Genomic DNA, 17,354 nt, shown 5'->3' with positions numbered 1-17,354 from the left:
CCCATTCTTTTTGGGAGTCAATAGGACCGGGGATGACCACGGACTCTCGCATGGTTCTACGACATCTTCCTTGAGCATTTCGTCTAGTTGTTCGACAAGGATGCGCTGTTTCTCAGGAGACATTCTGTAGTACCGTTGCCGAATAGGTACGGCATCACCCGTGTCTATGGAATGCGTAGTCAGTGACGTACGGCCTAGCCCGCGCCTTTCATAAGAAATGTGAAACTGCGATATTATATAATCCGCAGTTTCTCTTTGTTTGTCGGATAAATGTCTATAAGAGCATAGAAGTTTAGGTTCTATGTTTTCTATGTCAATCGTGGAAGCTTCGACTTCTTTATAGAAGGCGATGCGGTCAAGATTTTTGGGAAGTAAGCCAAACAAACGCCAAAAATCTATTCCCAATATAAGGTCATGTTTCACTTCAGGGACTACGTGAGCTTGAATATGGTGGGTTTGGTGTTCGAATTTAAGTGGTAAGTGTATAATGCCTATTGAGTTTAGTTTTTCTCCGCCTGCGGCAACGAATTGGGTTGAGTCACTAGTTTTCAGTTTAAACCCGAGCTTATATAGCATCTCATGACTCCTATTTCCAAGTATAGTAGCGGATGAACCAGTGTCTAAAAGGCCCGTTAGAGAAGTGTCACAGACATTGACAGAAACGTAAAGACGCGACCTATTAATATTATTATTATCATGGATTGAAAAAACAGTATTAAGAGTAAGAAATTTAGATATAAAACTTAGCCATTGTTTCCACTCAGTCATACTTGTCTTATTCATATGTGAAATAGTAACACCGTTTTTCCAACCCATAGTCTTTAGTTTTTTGATTCAATAGTTTGAACTGGATTACAGTCAGTACATTCCGCAAAGCGAACACCTTTCTTTCCGCATTTGAAACATATGAGGAATCGTTCCTCTTTACAAGTTTTTAGTGTATGGTCGTCTGTTCTGCACCGTGGGCAATACATAGGTCTAGGTCGAGATTGAGTAGTAATAGCGGCTACCGTGAGTTTTTTTGTTTGATTATACTCAGGGTTTCCGCTGTACATTATGCCCGAATTCGTTTTAGAATAGTTATTAAAGTTAGGTTTAGAGTAAGTATTCTTTTTATTATTATTATTATAGTTATCTTGGTAATTCTTATTCGCCGACATACTCGAGGTGGTAGCAGTTTGCTTATATGCAAATTCTGGGGCTAGTGTAGAACTAGTAACTCTAGGTGGTTCGTGAAAATGTGAAAAACGAGACTGAATATTTTCATAATTACGGCATATGGATCTAAGTTGATCGATACTCTGAATCCCTGGCGAGGCGGTCAATGATCCCGCGTAGCAAGGGCGGATATTATGAAGCAAAATATCAAGTTTGTCCTCCTCTGAGCAGGGTTTGCTAAGACGAGAAAACATGCCGTGCATTATGGACAGGTATATAGTAATGTTCTCATCTTCTCCTTGTGTGCGAGACCTAATTTCAGCGGCGAGTCTATAATCGTAATCACTAGTGCTAAAGTCCTCTTTCAACAATATACATAATTCTTGCCATGATTTTACTCTATCTTTGTTGCATCTGTACCAATGTAAGGCATCGTCGACAAATATTTCGAAAGCCAATGATAAAATTTTTTCATGCGTAATACCCCTAGACAAAACAAATTCTTCTACTCTTTGTATAAACGAGCGCACGCACGACTTACCAGAGAATTTTAATTTACTAATATCAGCGTTTAAACTCCGTTCACATGTCACAGTTATAGTGTTTGTAGTCTCTGTAGCAGTTTTAGAAATAGTTGTATTATTTATTTCGGGTTGTGGTGTAGGGGGATTTAATGCTAAGAGTTCTTTATATTGCGCCTTAAGATGAGTACTACTTAACTTATATAGTTCAGCAACTTCAGGGTTTACAATTATTCTACTTAGCCGATGGTGAATGTGGTTTAATAAATTTTCAGTTCTGACAAATAGATTTTTGTCATATTTGGATTTTAAAATTGCTATGTTTCCTTGTGACTTAACAAGGGATTCTTTCACTCCTTTCAAGTCATCAGAAGGTTCTAAATGGGACTCTAAAATATCTTCAGATGGTAGGAGTTGAGCTAACTTTACTATCTGTTTCCTAAGGTCATGTACAGATTCCCCGGAACCACCACGAAGCTGTACTTCATACTCTAGTTCAGTTTTTTGAAGTGAAAGAAATTTAATAATATAAGCCATTGTGACTTTGTTTGGATGAGTGTTTAATAATAACACAATTGGAAGGTGTAGCTTAAATACTAATATCTTACAATTAATATGAAAAATTGTCTTAATTAAAAATAAAAACTTACAACTAATTGTAGAATTGATTATTAAAAACCACCTTAAGATTAGTAATTATTGACTAATGTGTTATAAGCAATAATGTAGTTGAGTATAGCAAGATTCAGAAAATTTATAGTTTTGGTAGCAAGATATAAAATGTTAAAGAGCAATGAACACAATGTAGTATTGCCACACACAAGTCGCTTTAACACAACACAGTTTTAATAATTTAATAGCCAACACCAAAGAAAACTATTAAAAACAAACCAGAGGAGAAATGCATTATGGTTATGGATGTAACTAACAGTTGGGCGCCAATGTCACACTCCCCGTTGCCCTGCCCACCTTATCTGGTTAATGGGAGCTAAAGAAATAAAAAGGCAAGGGAAAGCTAACAAAATATATGTAATAAAGGTAAACAAAATATTATATAAGACACTTATTCTATAAGGGGTCGGGGTATTAGAACATCCATTGTCCAAAACACATTCTCCACCGATTGAATACACTGGCCTTGGGTTCCTGGTGCGCGGCGCTGAGTGCAGTAGCGTGCACTCTTCTTGCTACAGCAGCAAGCAGTAGGTAGCACCCGTAGGTAAACTGCAGCAGGCAAAAGGGTCATGCAACCACTCCCGTGGAACACGACTGGAACCGGAGTGACCGACGCTAGTAGCAGGCAGTAGGGCAGAGCGCTAAGCAAGCAGGTGAACCCCAATTCGGGGTACACAAGGCTGTAGATATTATGTTCAGTAATTTTACCTAGTCTTGCCATAAATATTGTAATAAAGAAAAAAGAAAATTGTTAACTGCAAATAACATTTATTACTTTTACAGTGTGTCAGTTTAATACATAAATATAAAACAATTAAAAATATAAAAAGCTTATTCGAAGTGGTCTCCATTGGCTGCAATACAGTCCTTTAAACGATGAGGCCAGTTATCAATAGAAGCACGCACTCTTTCCATGGGAAAATTCTTCACTGCCAATCGTATAGATTGTTTTAGGGACTCCAAATTATCATGGCGTTTAGAGCAAGCTGTACTCTCTAAAACTGACCACAAATCATAATCCAGCGGATTAAGATCGGGACTAGACGACGGCCAGTCTTCAGCTCTGATGAAGTCCGAAACGTTCGATTCCAACCAAGACTGCGTGGACCGAGCTTTATGACCCGGCGCCGAGTCTTGCTGGAAGGACCATACTTGGTTATTGAACATGGTGATGTTAAGGGGCTTAACTACCTTCTCAAGAATGGTATCTTGATACACTTGTGCCGATGTTTTGATACCTTTTTCACAAAAATATGGCTCAGTCACTCCTTCATAGCTAACACCCCACCAAACCATCACTGAAGTCGGATAATGTCCACGTTGCACTCTGTCGACTAATTGGGAAGCTTCCTTAGAGCTTTGAGCATAAATACGGTCATTTTGTTTGTTAAAATGTTGCTCAATTGTAAAAATTTTCTCATCCGTAAACAAAATTTTTCTGTGACCTCCCTTTGCGTACCGCTTCAGTAGTTGTTTCGATTTTACCACCCTATTCTTCTTTAAATTATCAGTTAAGAAATGGCCAGTGCGTCTCTTATAGGCTGCAAGTCCTAAGTCATCTTTTAAAATACGCGACATGGTTCTAGGTGCTATCTTCATTTCCCGAGATAAAATCTTTTGCTTTCGGACAGGATTTCTTCGAATTCTTTCCCTTACTGCTTTGACCACCTTTTTCGTACGAACACTACGTGGACGGCCAGATCTTTTTCTGTCACAAACAGAGGAGGTCTCATTGTACCTATTAATAGCCCGGTACACAAACATTTTACTAATACCAAGTGTATGGAGAGTTTTAAAAATTGCATTTGGCTCCATACCTACTTTGTGTAATGCTATCACAGCGATTCGGTTCTCTTTATCACCCCACACCATTTTAATATCGCAAAATATTTTACAATGTATTGGCGCCAAAATGAGAAAACACAATGAACAATCGTATAAAAATGACAGATTCGAAATTCAAATGTAATATTTTTTTATAATTAAGTGTAACAGTATTTATGGCCAGACTAAGTATAATTTGCGAATATAGTTCGATCGCGTTTTATTGGATTCCTCCTAATGACGCTTGCCCGAACGCATTCCCCTCGTCCGGGCGCGGGGGTGAAATCCCTGCCTTTCGGCGCATGCTCCCAGACCTTTTAGCCGATGCGCGTGACATTCTCTTATTGTTAATAAAAAATTAATTATTATAAAATAATGTTTACCTAATACAAAATAATAAAATAAATAAGTAATTAGTAACGGAATAACCGTTACAATATATTTTCAGGGTCTGCATGTGGGTGGTTTATCTCGTGCTCACTGCCCACCTACGTAATTGTAAATGGCGTGCTGTTAAAAAGTGATTCTTATCACGTTCAATATTATGTTGACATCATATTTCGTAAGATTGAATAACGAGAAACAAGGCTGACAAGTATTTTGCTTTATAAATAAACAGTTAATACCATCTACATTTTGTGAATGGTTCGTTATTCAAATTTCGTAGATATGACTATTAATAGATTTGCGAAGGTTGGCGACTTACGAACCAATATAAAATGTATAGTATATGACTAATGTTATAACGATGTATATTATAAAATCTGGATATGTACGGGTAACCTGTGAGGCTGCAAATCCAACACGGAAAATTCTTTCAAGAGAGTGCTGTAAGTTACTTCTTGTTTTAAATTTTTCTACACAATGTGCCTATTTGTTCACTCTTCTTTATAACTACATTTTAGTAAATTCCAACTATAATGGCGTACGTGTATATCATAAATAGGATATTGTCTTCATTTCCGAAACTTATACTCATTTGTCAAATATTTAATAGCGTTCTTTATCAGACATATTCTATGAAACCAGTTTATGATTCACTAAGATAGGCCTTATTTGATTTCTGTGAAGTCCAACTTCATTGGTTTCCGTGAAACATATTTTATTATCTGCGGGGGCTATTCTAATATCTGTCGCGTTGTAATGTGGCCGAGTAAGCGTGGGCGTCTGGAATGAGTTCATTGGACACTCCCCGCATGCGGAACTGTTATTAATGTTAAACTCATCCACATTTTGTTTATTCTAGGCCGGTTATACTCCACGAACATAATAGACGTATATCGTCTTCATAATAATATCAATCACGCGCCCTACTTATTTTAATAAGGACTTTGTTATACAAAATGAGTACGAAGTACATCGCTCATCTCAACAAATATTTTTATCTCTTGTTTACCGTCGTTTGGTATAATCAAAATTGGGTCATATTATATTAACAAACGAGGTGTTTTAAATAAGTCGCCCGTCACGTCATTACCATTTCAAATACTGGGACAACATACGTTTGTGTAGTCGCGGGGATACCGACTGTCATAACATGAGTATCGGCTACCAATCCAATTCCTTTGCACTCAAGATGTTGCGGCAAGCCCGGGCACAGCGGTTGATTTATGAATCGTAAAGTTCATAAACGACCCTTACGGAAACATCGAGCCAGCGCGTTACATCATTAATTATGTATAACACTCGTTCATTAGCAGCTAAAACGTTTCGTTTCACTGAACACGATATTTACAAGATAATCTTGAGAAACAAACTGTCTTATTTATGCTTTTTAATTTCTTAATCAGCTCATATACATACCTATTTGCATTGAGCTTGTTATTGGTGACGTAAGACGATTACACATTACCGCCGGAGGTGAGTCAATATGGCATTTATCGATTATCGATACCGGTTTCGATTTGATGACGTGCGATGTGTACCATAGTGACCGATTTTATATAAGGTTTATATTTAGTGCGCACGCAGTCCCCGGCATCACTCGCACAGCTCGTCAGATTAGATAGCGTTGACAGCGTGAATGTTTGCTCGTGGTGGTCTTGTTTGTGCAGCCTGAAGGGCTGTTGACAATCGTTCCGTTGGCGCCGAATTTGTACCGTGCGTTGTCACTCGATATTGAACCTTATCCAACGATAACACGTTCATAAATCAATACACAGTTATAAACCAGCGCGGAACCCAAATCAACAGAGCTTGGACAGGTAAAACTTATTACGGTTCCCGCACATGTGTAAACAGAGTGATATTAATTCCCTTATTGCTTGCACTCTCACGATATTACGCCGGGTCGGTCTCATGCAGAGGCAGCTGGGTTTTCTCTCTCAAGCGTAATACTGCAGTCACTTTTCCGATAAATTGGAAATCCCAGAGTGCACTCATAAAATGTTCCATTCGACCAGTTAATAAAATTTGTATATGTTTAACCGGTGTGCGAGAGTGCATATTGCATATTCGCGATATTTCTCTTTCTAGGTCAGTGTAGCCAGATTCACTCGGCTCGTCCGATAATGCTCCAATGACTGCGGACTGCAGTCTTGAGTTGCATTGGGACCGGCGCCAAGCGGTTGAAGGAAACCAGACAGAAATTCTTTAGAGTAAAGTTTACGTTTTGATTTGACGGTTGCTCTGGGTTCGCGGAAAAACTATATTTTTACATAATATTATTTTATTTTTATATATAAGAGTAAATGGTTAGCAGATTACTAAATTAGATATTTAATGAAATTATATTGTAATGGAAGCAGGGCGCAGTGCCACTGACTCTAGAGGTTTAGGGTTGCAAAAGTTTTGAACAAAAACTGTATATCAAGGTCAGAAGAGCAAAAAATAGTATTTTATTTTTTGATGCATTAAGTAATTATTTCATTACACCTTTTGCAGAATTTATAAATTCGGTGTTATTTGTGAGCAATTGTTCATTGAAAACTGGTTTATTAGATACGGTTGATTTTAACAGTAAAACTATTTTTGGCTTGAACAAGGTTAAAACCGATCTTTCACCTCTTTTAATATCACAGTTGGCAACCCTAGCTAGTCTCACACGGCCTTTACAATTTACGTTTAATATACACGCGAAAATGCTTCCGAACGTCGAACGGCAGACGGCTCCGATTGCATCAATCTTAAGCAAACAATATAATGCAAACCGCTTATCTACATCAAACATGTCGAAAAATAATAAATAAAACAGAACTTGTTTCTTTCTTTACACTACCAACTCTGTTATAATTACCGATAAAAATATGGTTATAAAGATCCATTGATAGATGCTATTATTTTTCAAAGAATAAATTACTTGGCGTGCTGCGTGATTTATTTTAACCTACGCTCATTACAACGGAAAGTACTTTCGAATGCAGTTTATATTTAGATCTAAACAACCTTGTTGCGAAGATATGAAATCATTGCTGGTAATGGCCGAATCCGGATATTTGGCGTACAGAAACGTTTTTAATAGAGGAAGTACGATTAAGATAGTAAGCAATAGCTATCTATCCACTTATGTTGTGGATTATGGATTCGCGAATGCGTTGCGATCATTAAACATAGAAAGGGAGAATTTGTTTGAAACATTAGGCATTAGACATCTGTTTTTCATAAAGGAACGCAAAAGCATACGTTTACGTCATTTTGTCTAAGAAAGTGTTTTTATTCCAGGTAATATGATTTAGACAGCACGGTTTGCAATGCTCTGTCACTGTTTCATTATGCACATAACTTTCAATTTTTGCATTTATCGATGACGTCAATGCACAACCGTGCATATCTGTGTTTGTAGATTTGTTATTTTGATAATTTCTTAGATTTCTAAGGATAAGATAAGAGGTTTACAAAATCATTATCATCACGATTAATTATTAGATATATTCCAGTATAGATTATTTATAGTAAGCAATATAATACAATGTTATGAACGCACATTATACATCGTAAATCGTATGCACGGCGCATTCTTACCTTGATATTGGAGCATAGCAACTGACTTCTGCGATTAAAATAGCTGTTCAAATGTAATCTAGTTTTAAAAGATGTATCAGTAAAAATTATGAAATGTAATTTTATTAAATAAAATAATTATGATTAGTGTAAATTGGTAGATCGTATGTTGTTAATGTGAACATGAATACTATGTCTGATGTATTTTTTTAGAAGACTAGTCGATTTTATTCCATAACTCAGCATTTTGATGCCACTTTGCCCGCTCAAGGGAGCAATGCAAGTGTGAACATTCTCCATAATTCATGAGTTTGCACGGTGTTCTATAGTCACGGGGAACAGGCATACAAAAATATTCTTAACACATATTTTACGTCGACAACTTCATTACTTAGATTACTAGCATTCCGACGTACCTTTACAAAGTTTATATATATTATACCTTCAGATGGTATCCACCAGGATCGATATAGAAATGTCCTTAAACCACTCGGTACTCGAGTTGAATATTTGGCGAGCTGTGTATCCGTAAACACGAGATAAATCTACGGTTTGCTTCCTTCTGTTTGCATGCCGGCGCTGCGACAGTGATATAATTCATGCTTTTTAAGATACTGTAATTCTTGATTTAATTTTGTTGTTTAAGGATAAAGTTTGGCCATTCTGGTAACAATCAATACAAGTATGTTCGATTACCAAAACAAGGCACGCCAGATTTAAATCGTTTAACAATTCCAACGTATTCAAAGTACGATAAATTACCGCCTTTGTCACCGTGAGTACGAAGAACATTGATTATTTTTGACACCTATTCACAATACACTTTTTACTTATAGCGTCTTGGCACGCGAACGTCGGTAATGTTCAGGAATTGCAATAAATTTATCTTTTTAATGGTATCACACCGTTATTTTTATGTTCATAATTATTTCCGCCTTCGTTAGTACGGCACCTTAGAGAAAACTTTCGACGTACTTAAGTTAATTAGAAGGTGGAATTTGCTCGCACACGCGATCACCATTATGGCGAGCTCGGGTGACCGACGAAGTATGGTGTTCATTATTTCATACTTAGTTAATGTGGATACGATGCATACAAGTGGCGTGATCGAAACGTGTTGGTTGTGTAATTAATTGCTATCTACGATGGTTGTTACTCGTCTCTAAGTATTAATATGTGTTGCATTACGTGTTACTGAATAGTTATTTATTCTCTTACAAATCTCATTAATTTTTAAAATTAATAATTGCATTTTACGCTCCTTAAATTATTTTTGCCTAGTTTTGTGATATTCAAGTTTGGTTATCTGTGGACAGGGTTCCCTAGATTTATCCTTTAGGTGAGCTGTTACAATTCTTGGTATTTTTTTAATTAATTTAGTTCTTCTATACTTATGTACTAAAACAAAGAGGTTTATTGCAAACAGGCAGACCTTTGTATTGTAGTGACGATCGATATTTTTTGTCGCGTATAAAAAGTGTGATAGCACTAAAAAGGTAACCTTTACAAATCATTTTGATCTTGTATTTATCTAATTATTCACTTAAAAGGTTGATGTCTCGGCGTTATAATTGTTTTACTCGTACTAATCACCACGTTCCGACAACGATTACCTTAATCAATATTAATTATCAAAGAATTCTGTTATCGGATTGTATTATTTATACTTGCTTCAGTTGATTGCAATGAGCAAGATCTCTATTTGAGATATTAATCCAATCGCGCCGTCAATAAGTCGTTTTTTTATGGCTGAGAACGATGCAATATTAAACAAATAATATTTTAATTAATTTTCTAAGTAGGTACATTTTATAATTTTTTTATGAATGTAACATATAAGGCGCGGCATTTTTCTATGGGTCTCTAGAGAGCGAGAAACCTGAAGTACGCGAGACAGTAAATATAAATAAAACGCGATACATTTTTGAGGCGTGCTCAAATTAGAAATAATAAAAAATTATTTCATCATTTACCTTTTTGTATCTCCAGAAATTGTGATTGTTAATTTAATTTATTTTTTTTTGTTCGCAGGCGTGACAATGAGAGAAAAAAGGGGAGGCGCAATGAGCAAAATGCAAAAGCTTAGAAAGCGCCTGTCCCTTAGCTTCGGTAGATTGTGTGAGTATTGTTTTGTTTAGCTGTTCGTTAGATGTAGAACTGTTTAGTAATCACGCCGCGTAGGTAATTGGATGATTTGGTATCGGTTTCTCCCTATAGAATTTCACAAAACTTTCCCTTTACCGAAAGCAAAAATTCCTTTATAATAATATTGTTTTGTCAATACTTTATAAAATTTATTTTTCTTTCGTTCATATTGTTGTCAGTTCGTCTCATGACCGTGATAAAGTGACGTAAATGTCCATAAACAAACTCTGCATGCCAAATCAACACTGAAATATTTCCACAGCCAACTATTATATTAATGTTGTTAAATTTTTAACATAACGATGTACAAATGTGAGGCGTTAAATTGTAAAATTAGTACGTGGGTGTTAACATGGTCTGTATTTTTTAAATAATATTAATAAAACTTCACACATGTCGCCTTAAGTAAGGGAACGATCGCGCCCCGTGTGAATGTAATGCAGATTATTGTAGATTATCTTTAAGGGAAAATACCACGAGAGAACAACAGATTTACGTGCATATCATATGTGTTCTCACGTACTTTGTCTCAACAGGTCAGTTGAGGGTTATCTGGGCATGTTTTGTACTAAAATATTAGTGGATATTAGATTCCGTGTGACCGGTGATCAATTAGTATACAACGTGATATTTTCTAATATAGCAAATTTTTTTACATGCTTTTATATAAATCCCAAAAGCCTTACGTATTCAAGGCATCGAGCAGCTCCAAATTTAGTCAGTAATTGCGTTATTCAAATCATTTTAGGGCATTGTTATCGAAATTTACAGAATGCTGAAACTACTCGTCTCTCGCGAATTCGGTTGACGGTGTTATGATTTATTGTACAGTTCATACTCGACCCAGTACGAACCTCATTAAGAATTCTACATAATTTGGTTCTTTGTCGACTAGTTCGTCTCATTAACATTTCTGCTCCGAAGCATAGTTCCATGTTACGTCGGTCGATGTAGTATCGGAGTCGCCTGCGACACTGATTGCATTATGAGTGGGCCGCGCTAGTTAGATATGCTTTGTCGTGTGTTGTAGATCTTTTAAACTAAAATTCGTACATGATTAAAATGTTGGAATTGGCTTTTGATGTTGTTTAATTATTTTGTTCAGGTATTGGCTTTAGATAGATTTGTTTGAGTATAGTTTAAGTAAGGAAATTTTATTAAAATGACCAACTTTACAAGGAAATGTATTTGTGATGTTGTTGCCTTTATTGCACGAATAAAGTTCACGAACTCTTTCTGATAATTTATAAAACAGAGTCGAAAATAAAAATGCACAAGCTTAATATTTTTTTCAATGCAGACTTTCTCGCGAACACTTCGAAGTAATGTACCGTAAGGATTTGTTTGCGAACGTTCCCAGGCCATTTATAATACCAGCCGTGGGTGATTCACTCCAAATGAATTCTGCAACGCACCGACACTTGCTAGTAAAATATCACATTCAATGTAAATATTATGAATAATGTAGATGATTAATACAATCCCGTCTTTATGTGGCGTATAGTCAATTGTAATAAAACAATCGAAGATTTGTAAATATGATAGTCTTTATTTATAGAATTATCTAAAGTTTCATCAATGTGTTGGATATTGTTGCGGTTGGCTATTAATAGATTTAATAAGCTGAATTGGACTCAGTATGTTTGTTTGTATATCAGTGCAAATTAAACATAATATATTGGATGATAAATTTTTGGCATCACGTATACAACCGTTCTTAAAAACCATTCTAGTGTTTGAGAAAATGCCTTGCGTCGGCTTCAAATTCAAGTAGGATAAAATGGTGTTTAAATAATATGTGGTAAAATCGCATTGTTATTGTATGTGTGTGTCAGTATGAAAACGGCCAAAATACCCTCAAATTAACGTATATCTTATAACACAGTAAACATCCAAGCATGTTAGGTCTTGTCATTGATATTAAGAGTCATTGACATTTTACTTATGAAGACCATTTCTAAATATAGCAATCAGGGCAATATGCACCTGAAAACACCTAAATTAGTATTAATTCTACCTCTTTTGTAAGGTAGTAACGGAAAACGCTCGGCATATTATTCGGGTTTATATTAAAACTCTTGCGCAATTAAGCCTTTAACGAGAAAAAATACGTTCATTTTCATTTAAGTCTGAAATTAATAGAAATAGAGATAATTCTTAAATGTACTTACAACACAATTATTATATATTGCAGATAGAAAATTCGTACTAAATTTCCACTCTGTAATAGTTGGGTATTTTTTACAACTGTCAATTAACGTATCACGTAAAATCTGATCTTTATACAACCTAAACCAGTGATAATTTATGATACAAGCACTAATCATAAAGTCAAATCTGCAGCTATTTATAACTATCACTTAAAGTTTATTTTCGGCATTGCGTCTGCATGTTTGTACGTGGAATGAATTAAATTAGCGTTCTAATTTTAGTTTTGTTAAATATATCGTGTTAGTAACGTTTGTATGACAATTTCATTATTAAACATTATCCATGCACGGTTCGGTGATGTGTTCTTAATGTGACCAATAGACGTGATGGTACGTTTAACTCTGTGTGTAGAAATGAAATGGAAAATACTAATTTGTGGAGATATATTTATAGTTATCATTCTATTAGTGTTGTACAATCCGCAAATTGAATAAGAGAAAATTTCTTTAGCGTCTTTCTTTATATTAGTATATCTAGATGTTTCTATAAAAGTATTTTCTCAGTAGAGCTTCTCAGGTACGAGCTTTCATTAATTATATGAACGATCGAAGCCATTACATCTTTCATTAGCGTCAAGATCCTCATTATGTAAAGAATTTACGTTTACACCTGAATATTGTAATATGGGTTGATAAGATAAGACAAAGCAGCGAATTGTTAATAAAAATATCTTGCGGTTTTAGTGTTGTAATTTGTACAATGATAATTTCTTATCGTCCCATTTGGCTTTTGTTTCAAGTTAATAGAAAACGTCTTACGACGTCTAAGCTGGATAGCCTTGCCAACTTTACTTATGTCTAGTTTGTAATCTAGTCTACTGAGTGTATATTGCGGGCGCTTTGAAAGCCATGTTGGATTAATTATCTCTCCTTCGGCTTGAGATAAATCTGATCGCAGATATACGTATCCAGAATTATCCTTTATACATATTTTTATTTTGAATTTACGCTTAGAACACTGCAAACACACTCTTATTATAATTACGTTATGTACTCTCAGTGATGTCCGAAATTACCTTACCAACTTCTAAATTACTCTCGTTTACATTAGCTACAACTCCCACTAAGCTAGTTGAGACTGACAACAAAATAACGTACAGCTGGAATATTTTCATGCAAGCACACTATTTACTTAAATTAAACTTGGCGTGGGGTTCTCTCGTACATGCAGCAGACTTCACACAAACATTGTACGGGCGGGCACCTCGCACGCGTACCCACTTGAGTGCGTCTTATATTCCTTGCAACGTAATACGACTCCGCGCTGGGGCGCATAAAACTTGGCTACGTTTACGAAGCCTTGTGAGTGTGTTCTGTATTAGGTTATGTGTATAAATATCGTATCTACATCGACTTTATTGAATAACGTTATGTTGGACGAATATATTGCCTTGACACAGTCATGGTGTGGCTAATATTTAACAACGCCCACGTTTCACCTTGATGTTATTAGTTTCCTTAATGTGTTAGAAAGTCTATGGACAAATAATGGTTATTAACACCAACTGTTTTCTATAAACCAAATAATACATGTTGAGGTTTTTTCATTGACATCATCTTAAAGTACTTAGATTGCGGTTTTGATAACTTTATTTATAAAAAATATTTTTATAAACTTTATTATATGATATTGATTATTATAAAATCGAACACTTGATGCCATAAATAGTGTACTTATATGTGTTATATGGTACACAGGTTATCACAATTTGTTTACCATTATGAGTATTGTGTGTAAATATTTGTGTAGGTACGTGCTATGACTTAAAAATAATCGGACATTGATATAATCTACATATTGTATTGTTCTTGTATTTGTTTAATGAATTTCCGTATACGCTTCTATTGTCAGTTGAGAAAAAAATATATACAATTTTACATCTCTGCTATAATTGTGTAATCATACTTATATTCATTCGTATATTTTATATCAAACCAAAAGCAAATGATTCGTCTCAAATTTCGAATCCGTCCTAAGAGAGAACGAAATTTCTTTTCACTAAAATCTCAAAGTAAATCCTTATTTAAACATTTCCAATACTGATTGGTTCTATTTTCGTAACTAATTCCGATCGAACCGTAATAATGTTTACACGTTACTCCATCCTTATTCGTATTTCCTCAAAGCTCTCCCTTTCTCAATCGATGGAGATATTTTCCTTAAGGGGCCATTTGCCCCCGAGAGGTTTAAACAAAACAAGTCTTTATCTAAGACGGCCATTACTGTAAACCTATTACAACAGTATGCTGTGCTTGTTTTTAATGATCGTTAAGGAGATTTATTTAACGGTGCGCTGTTAGACACTTCATAAACGTTACAATTCACAAGGATTTATTTTCAATGCACATTGTTTTTTATCATCGTGTGCAGTAGGGTCACTTTTCCGTGACTATAAAAAAAAGAACTTGGATTTATCTAACTAGAGATTTATTAAAAAATATATTACATTGATAGTTTATTGGTATATAGCACGTATTCTTGAAGGCATTCTTTATGTATTAAGATATATCGCAAACCCAAATTATCGGTCATCCTTCCGCTTGCTTTTTGAACAAAAAACGATTTGTCTTAATTAATTTTAAATTGCTTCAAAGATTTATATTGTTTCGTGAACAGGAAATTAAAATAACACGTGTCTAGCGCGTCGTTAGAGGAAATTGTTATTGATAGACGCCAGTTTTCGTGCATCTGTTGCCTGCATTCTTATGCGTTTTCAACATCTGCTAGACTCACGGCAGTTTATTTACCTCATCGAGAAATTGTTTGCATTATTCATGTATAAGAGGTGTGGTGTTTTAATAAGGAAAACGGAGTCTTTCATCTGTTATGCTATGCTGTTCGACGATCCATTGGGAATATCAATCACGGGTTAGCCCCAAAGGATCATTATTTGTGAGAAGATTTCTAATTTCATCTTCTTTAATTTGTTTCTTTGGTAGCAACAAACATGTGCGATACGTATTTTTTACTTGAAGCCCTTTGCTGATGGTATCCCTTCCCGTAAATAATACTAATACCACCCATAATTTTCGAATTATAAAGGTCTGCATGAAACTTCGCTGCGCTCGTCATCCTGGGATATTAAATGTAGTCTCTTAACAGAGTTTCATTTGAGGTGCAATCGTTTTGTGTGCTATTGTATTTTGCATCGCAGTAATGAACGTCGCCGGTCAGAGTTTTAATTTGTTAACGGTCGATTTTTAGTGTTTCACTATTACATTTGTAAACTGAAGTGATGAAATCATAGCGGGTATCGCTCGAAAACTTTTTCAAGTAGGTCGTTTTAATTTGGCCGGGTTATAAGGTATATTGTATGTAACAAAATATAGATTTTGGGTTTAATGTTGTATTTCAGTTAAATTGGGGCTTTAAGTTTATTATTGTGATAAATCATGGAGCCCACTACTTCGTGTCAATTTATGGTGTACGAACGACGTAAGACTGTAGTGGTGGCATTAGGACTTGTTTATTATTTGAATAATGAAAACAAAGCACGCACGTTGGCAGGTACGTGGCATTAAGTACTATTCTAATAAAAAATTACGTCATTTACTTAGCTTTGAATTGTACTTTATTTCAATGTAAATTGTATGTTATTTACGTCTAACGTAAGAACTTGTTTGTATGAATGACAACAGCCAATAATAGAAATTGCATCAGTCGCGTTGCGTTGAAGCTGTGAATAATCATATATCGGACGAGTTTGATTCCTCATCCAGTCAAATAAAATGTTGAGATTTTCGATTCCAAAATATAAATTGTCTGGGATTTAAATGGATGTCCGATATGGCAACAAGCTATTACATCGTGGGATCTGGTCACTGATAACAGCATGGGGAAATATGAATACGTTAGTTAAACAGCTAACATTATAATGATTTGTTATGTTTACGCGAATGTTAGACATTTAAATTAAACTAATTTTCGGATTCTATCGCGGTTAGTATTTTATTTTTCTCCTGACGTTTCGAAGACTTTGCAGCCTTCATGGTCACGGGGGGGACTGAGGTGTTGTTCATTCGTAAAGTCAAAGTTACAATATCTAGCGACATTTTACAATTATACAACTTTAAAAAAATAACGTCGGGAGAAAAATAAAACACTAACCGCGATAGAATCCGAAAATTAGTTTAATTTCAATAGCTAACATTATTTTATCGTCCTCTCGTTCGAGAGCCTACACAGTTCACTAATTAAACAACTCTCTGAGATATAGCGCATCCACTTTGACATTTTCAAACTGCTGTCAGCATTGTTTAGCAATAGCGTCTCGAACAACTTTAAAGTAAACTAATTGAATAAGCCGTGTTGTAACAACGCAAGTCGGCCATTAACCACTTAACGTTCGTCTAATTATAATAATTTTTCGTGTGAAATGACTCGTGGTTCGGATTATTGTTTACTTCTCTCCCGTGTAAATAGACACCGATGAAGGTCGGATACGACGTTGCGTAGAGTTTTATGTGGCTTGTAGAGAGATTTTTTGTTTTGGCGATTAACTGTTTTATTGTGTAAAATGTTGACAAAAACAAGCCATTTTTCTTCTATAATTGACTTCTTTAGTGATATTGGGTCATTGGATTATTGTGATAAACAACACAGTATATGTAATTACATTTGAACATTTATGAAACTTTAAAAAATCAGTAAATGTTTTTTTAATCATTATCCTTAATTATTAATAGATTGCGTTGAATAATCAGGTAGGTAAATGAAATTGTTTTGTTAATCTTTTTAGTCACTCATAGACATTTTACGTTATTAAGATATCAAAATACCGAGAAGGCAACCGGAGCACGCGTGACTTCATTCACGTCTGCGTCTTAAACTTTGTCGATGCGTTTCCTGTACGATTTGAACTCGCTGTTGTGAATGCTTACA

The 17,354-nt window shown here is 35.2% G+C and overlaps 1 protein-coding gene across 2 annotated transcripts in view; it reads left to right on the top strand.

The window, feature by feature from the left end:
* Window positions 1-17,354, top strand: part of LOC115441213 (cyclin-dependent kinase 14) — a 107,211-nt gene that overhangs the window by 28,595 nt on the left and 61,262 nt on the right. For both annotated transcript variants that reach the window (XM_037439041.1, XM_037439042.1), the window contains exon 2: window positions 10,149-10,235. In XM_037439041.1, coding sequence (XP_037294938.1) covers window positions 10,149-10,235 — 87 coding nt within the window. The remainder of the gene's footprint in view (window positions 1-10,148; window positions 10,236-17,354) is intronic.

The sequence above is a fragment of the Manduca sexta genome, chromosome 15 (assembly GCF_014839805.1).
Source record: "Manduca sexta isolate Smith_Timp_Sample1 chromosome 15, JHU_Msex_v1.0, whole genome shotgun sequence".
Lineage (NCBI taxonomy): Eukaryota > Metazoa > Arthropoda > Insecta > Lepidoptera > Sphingidae > Manduca > Manduca sexta.
Note: the sequence above shows the minus strand (reverse complement) of the source record. Positions and strands in the feature narration are given on the sequence as shown.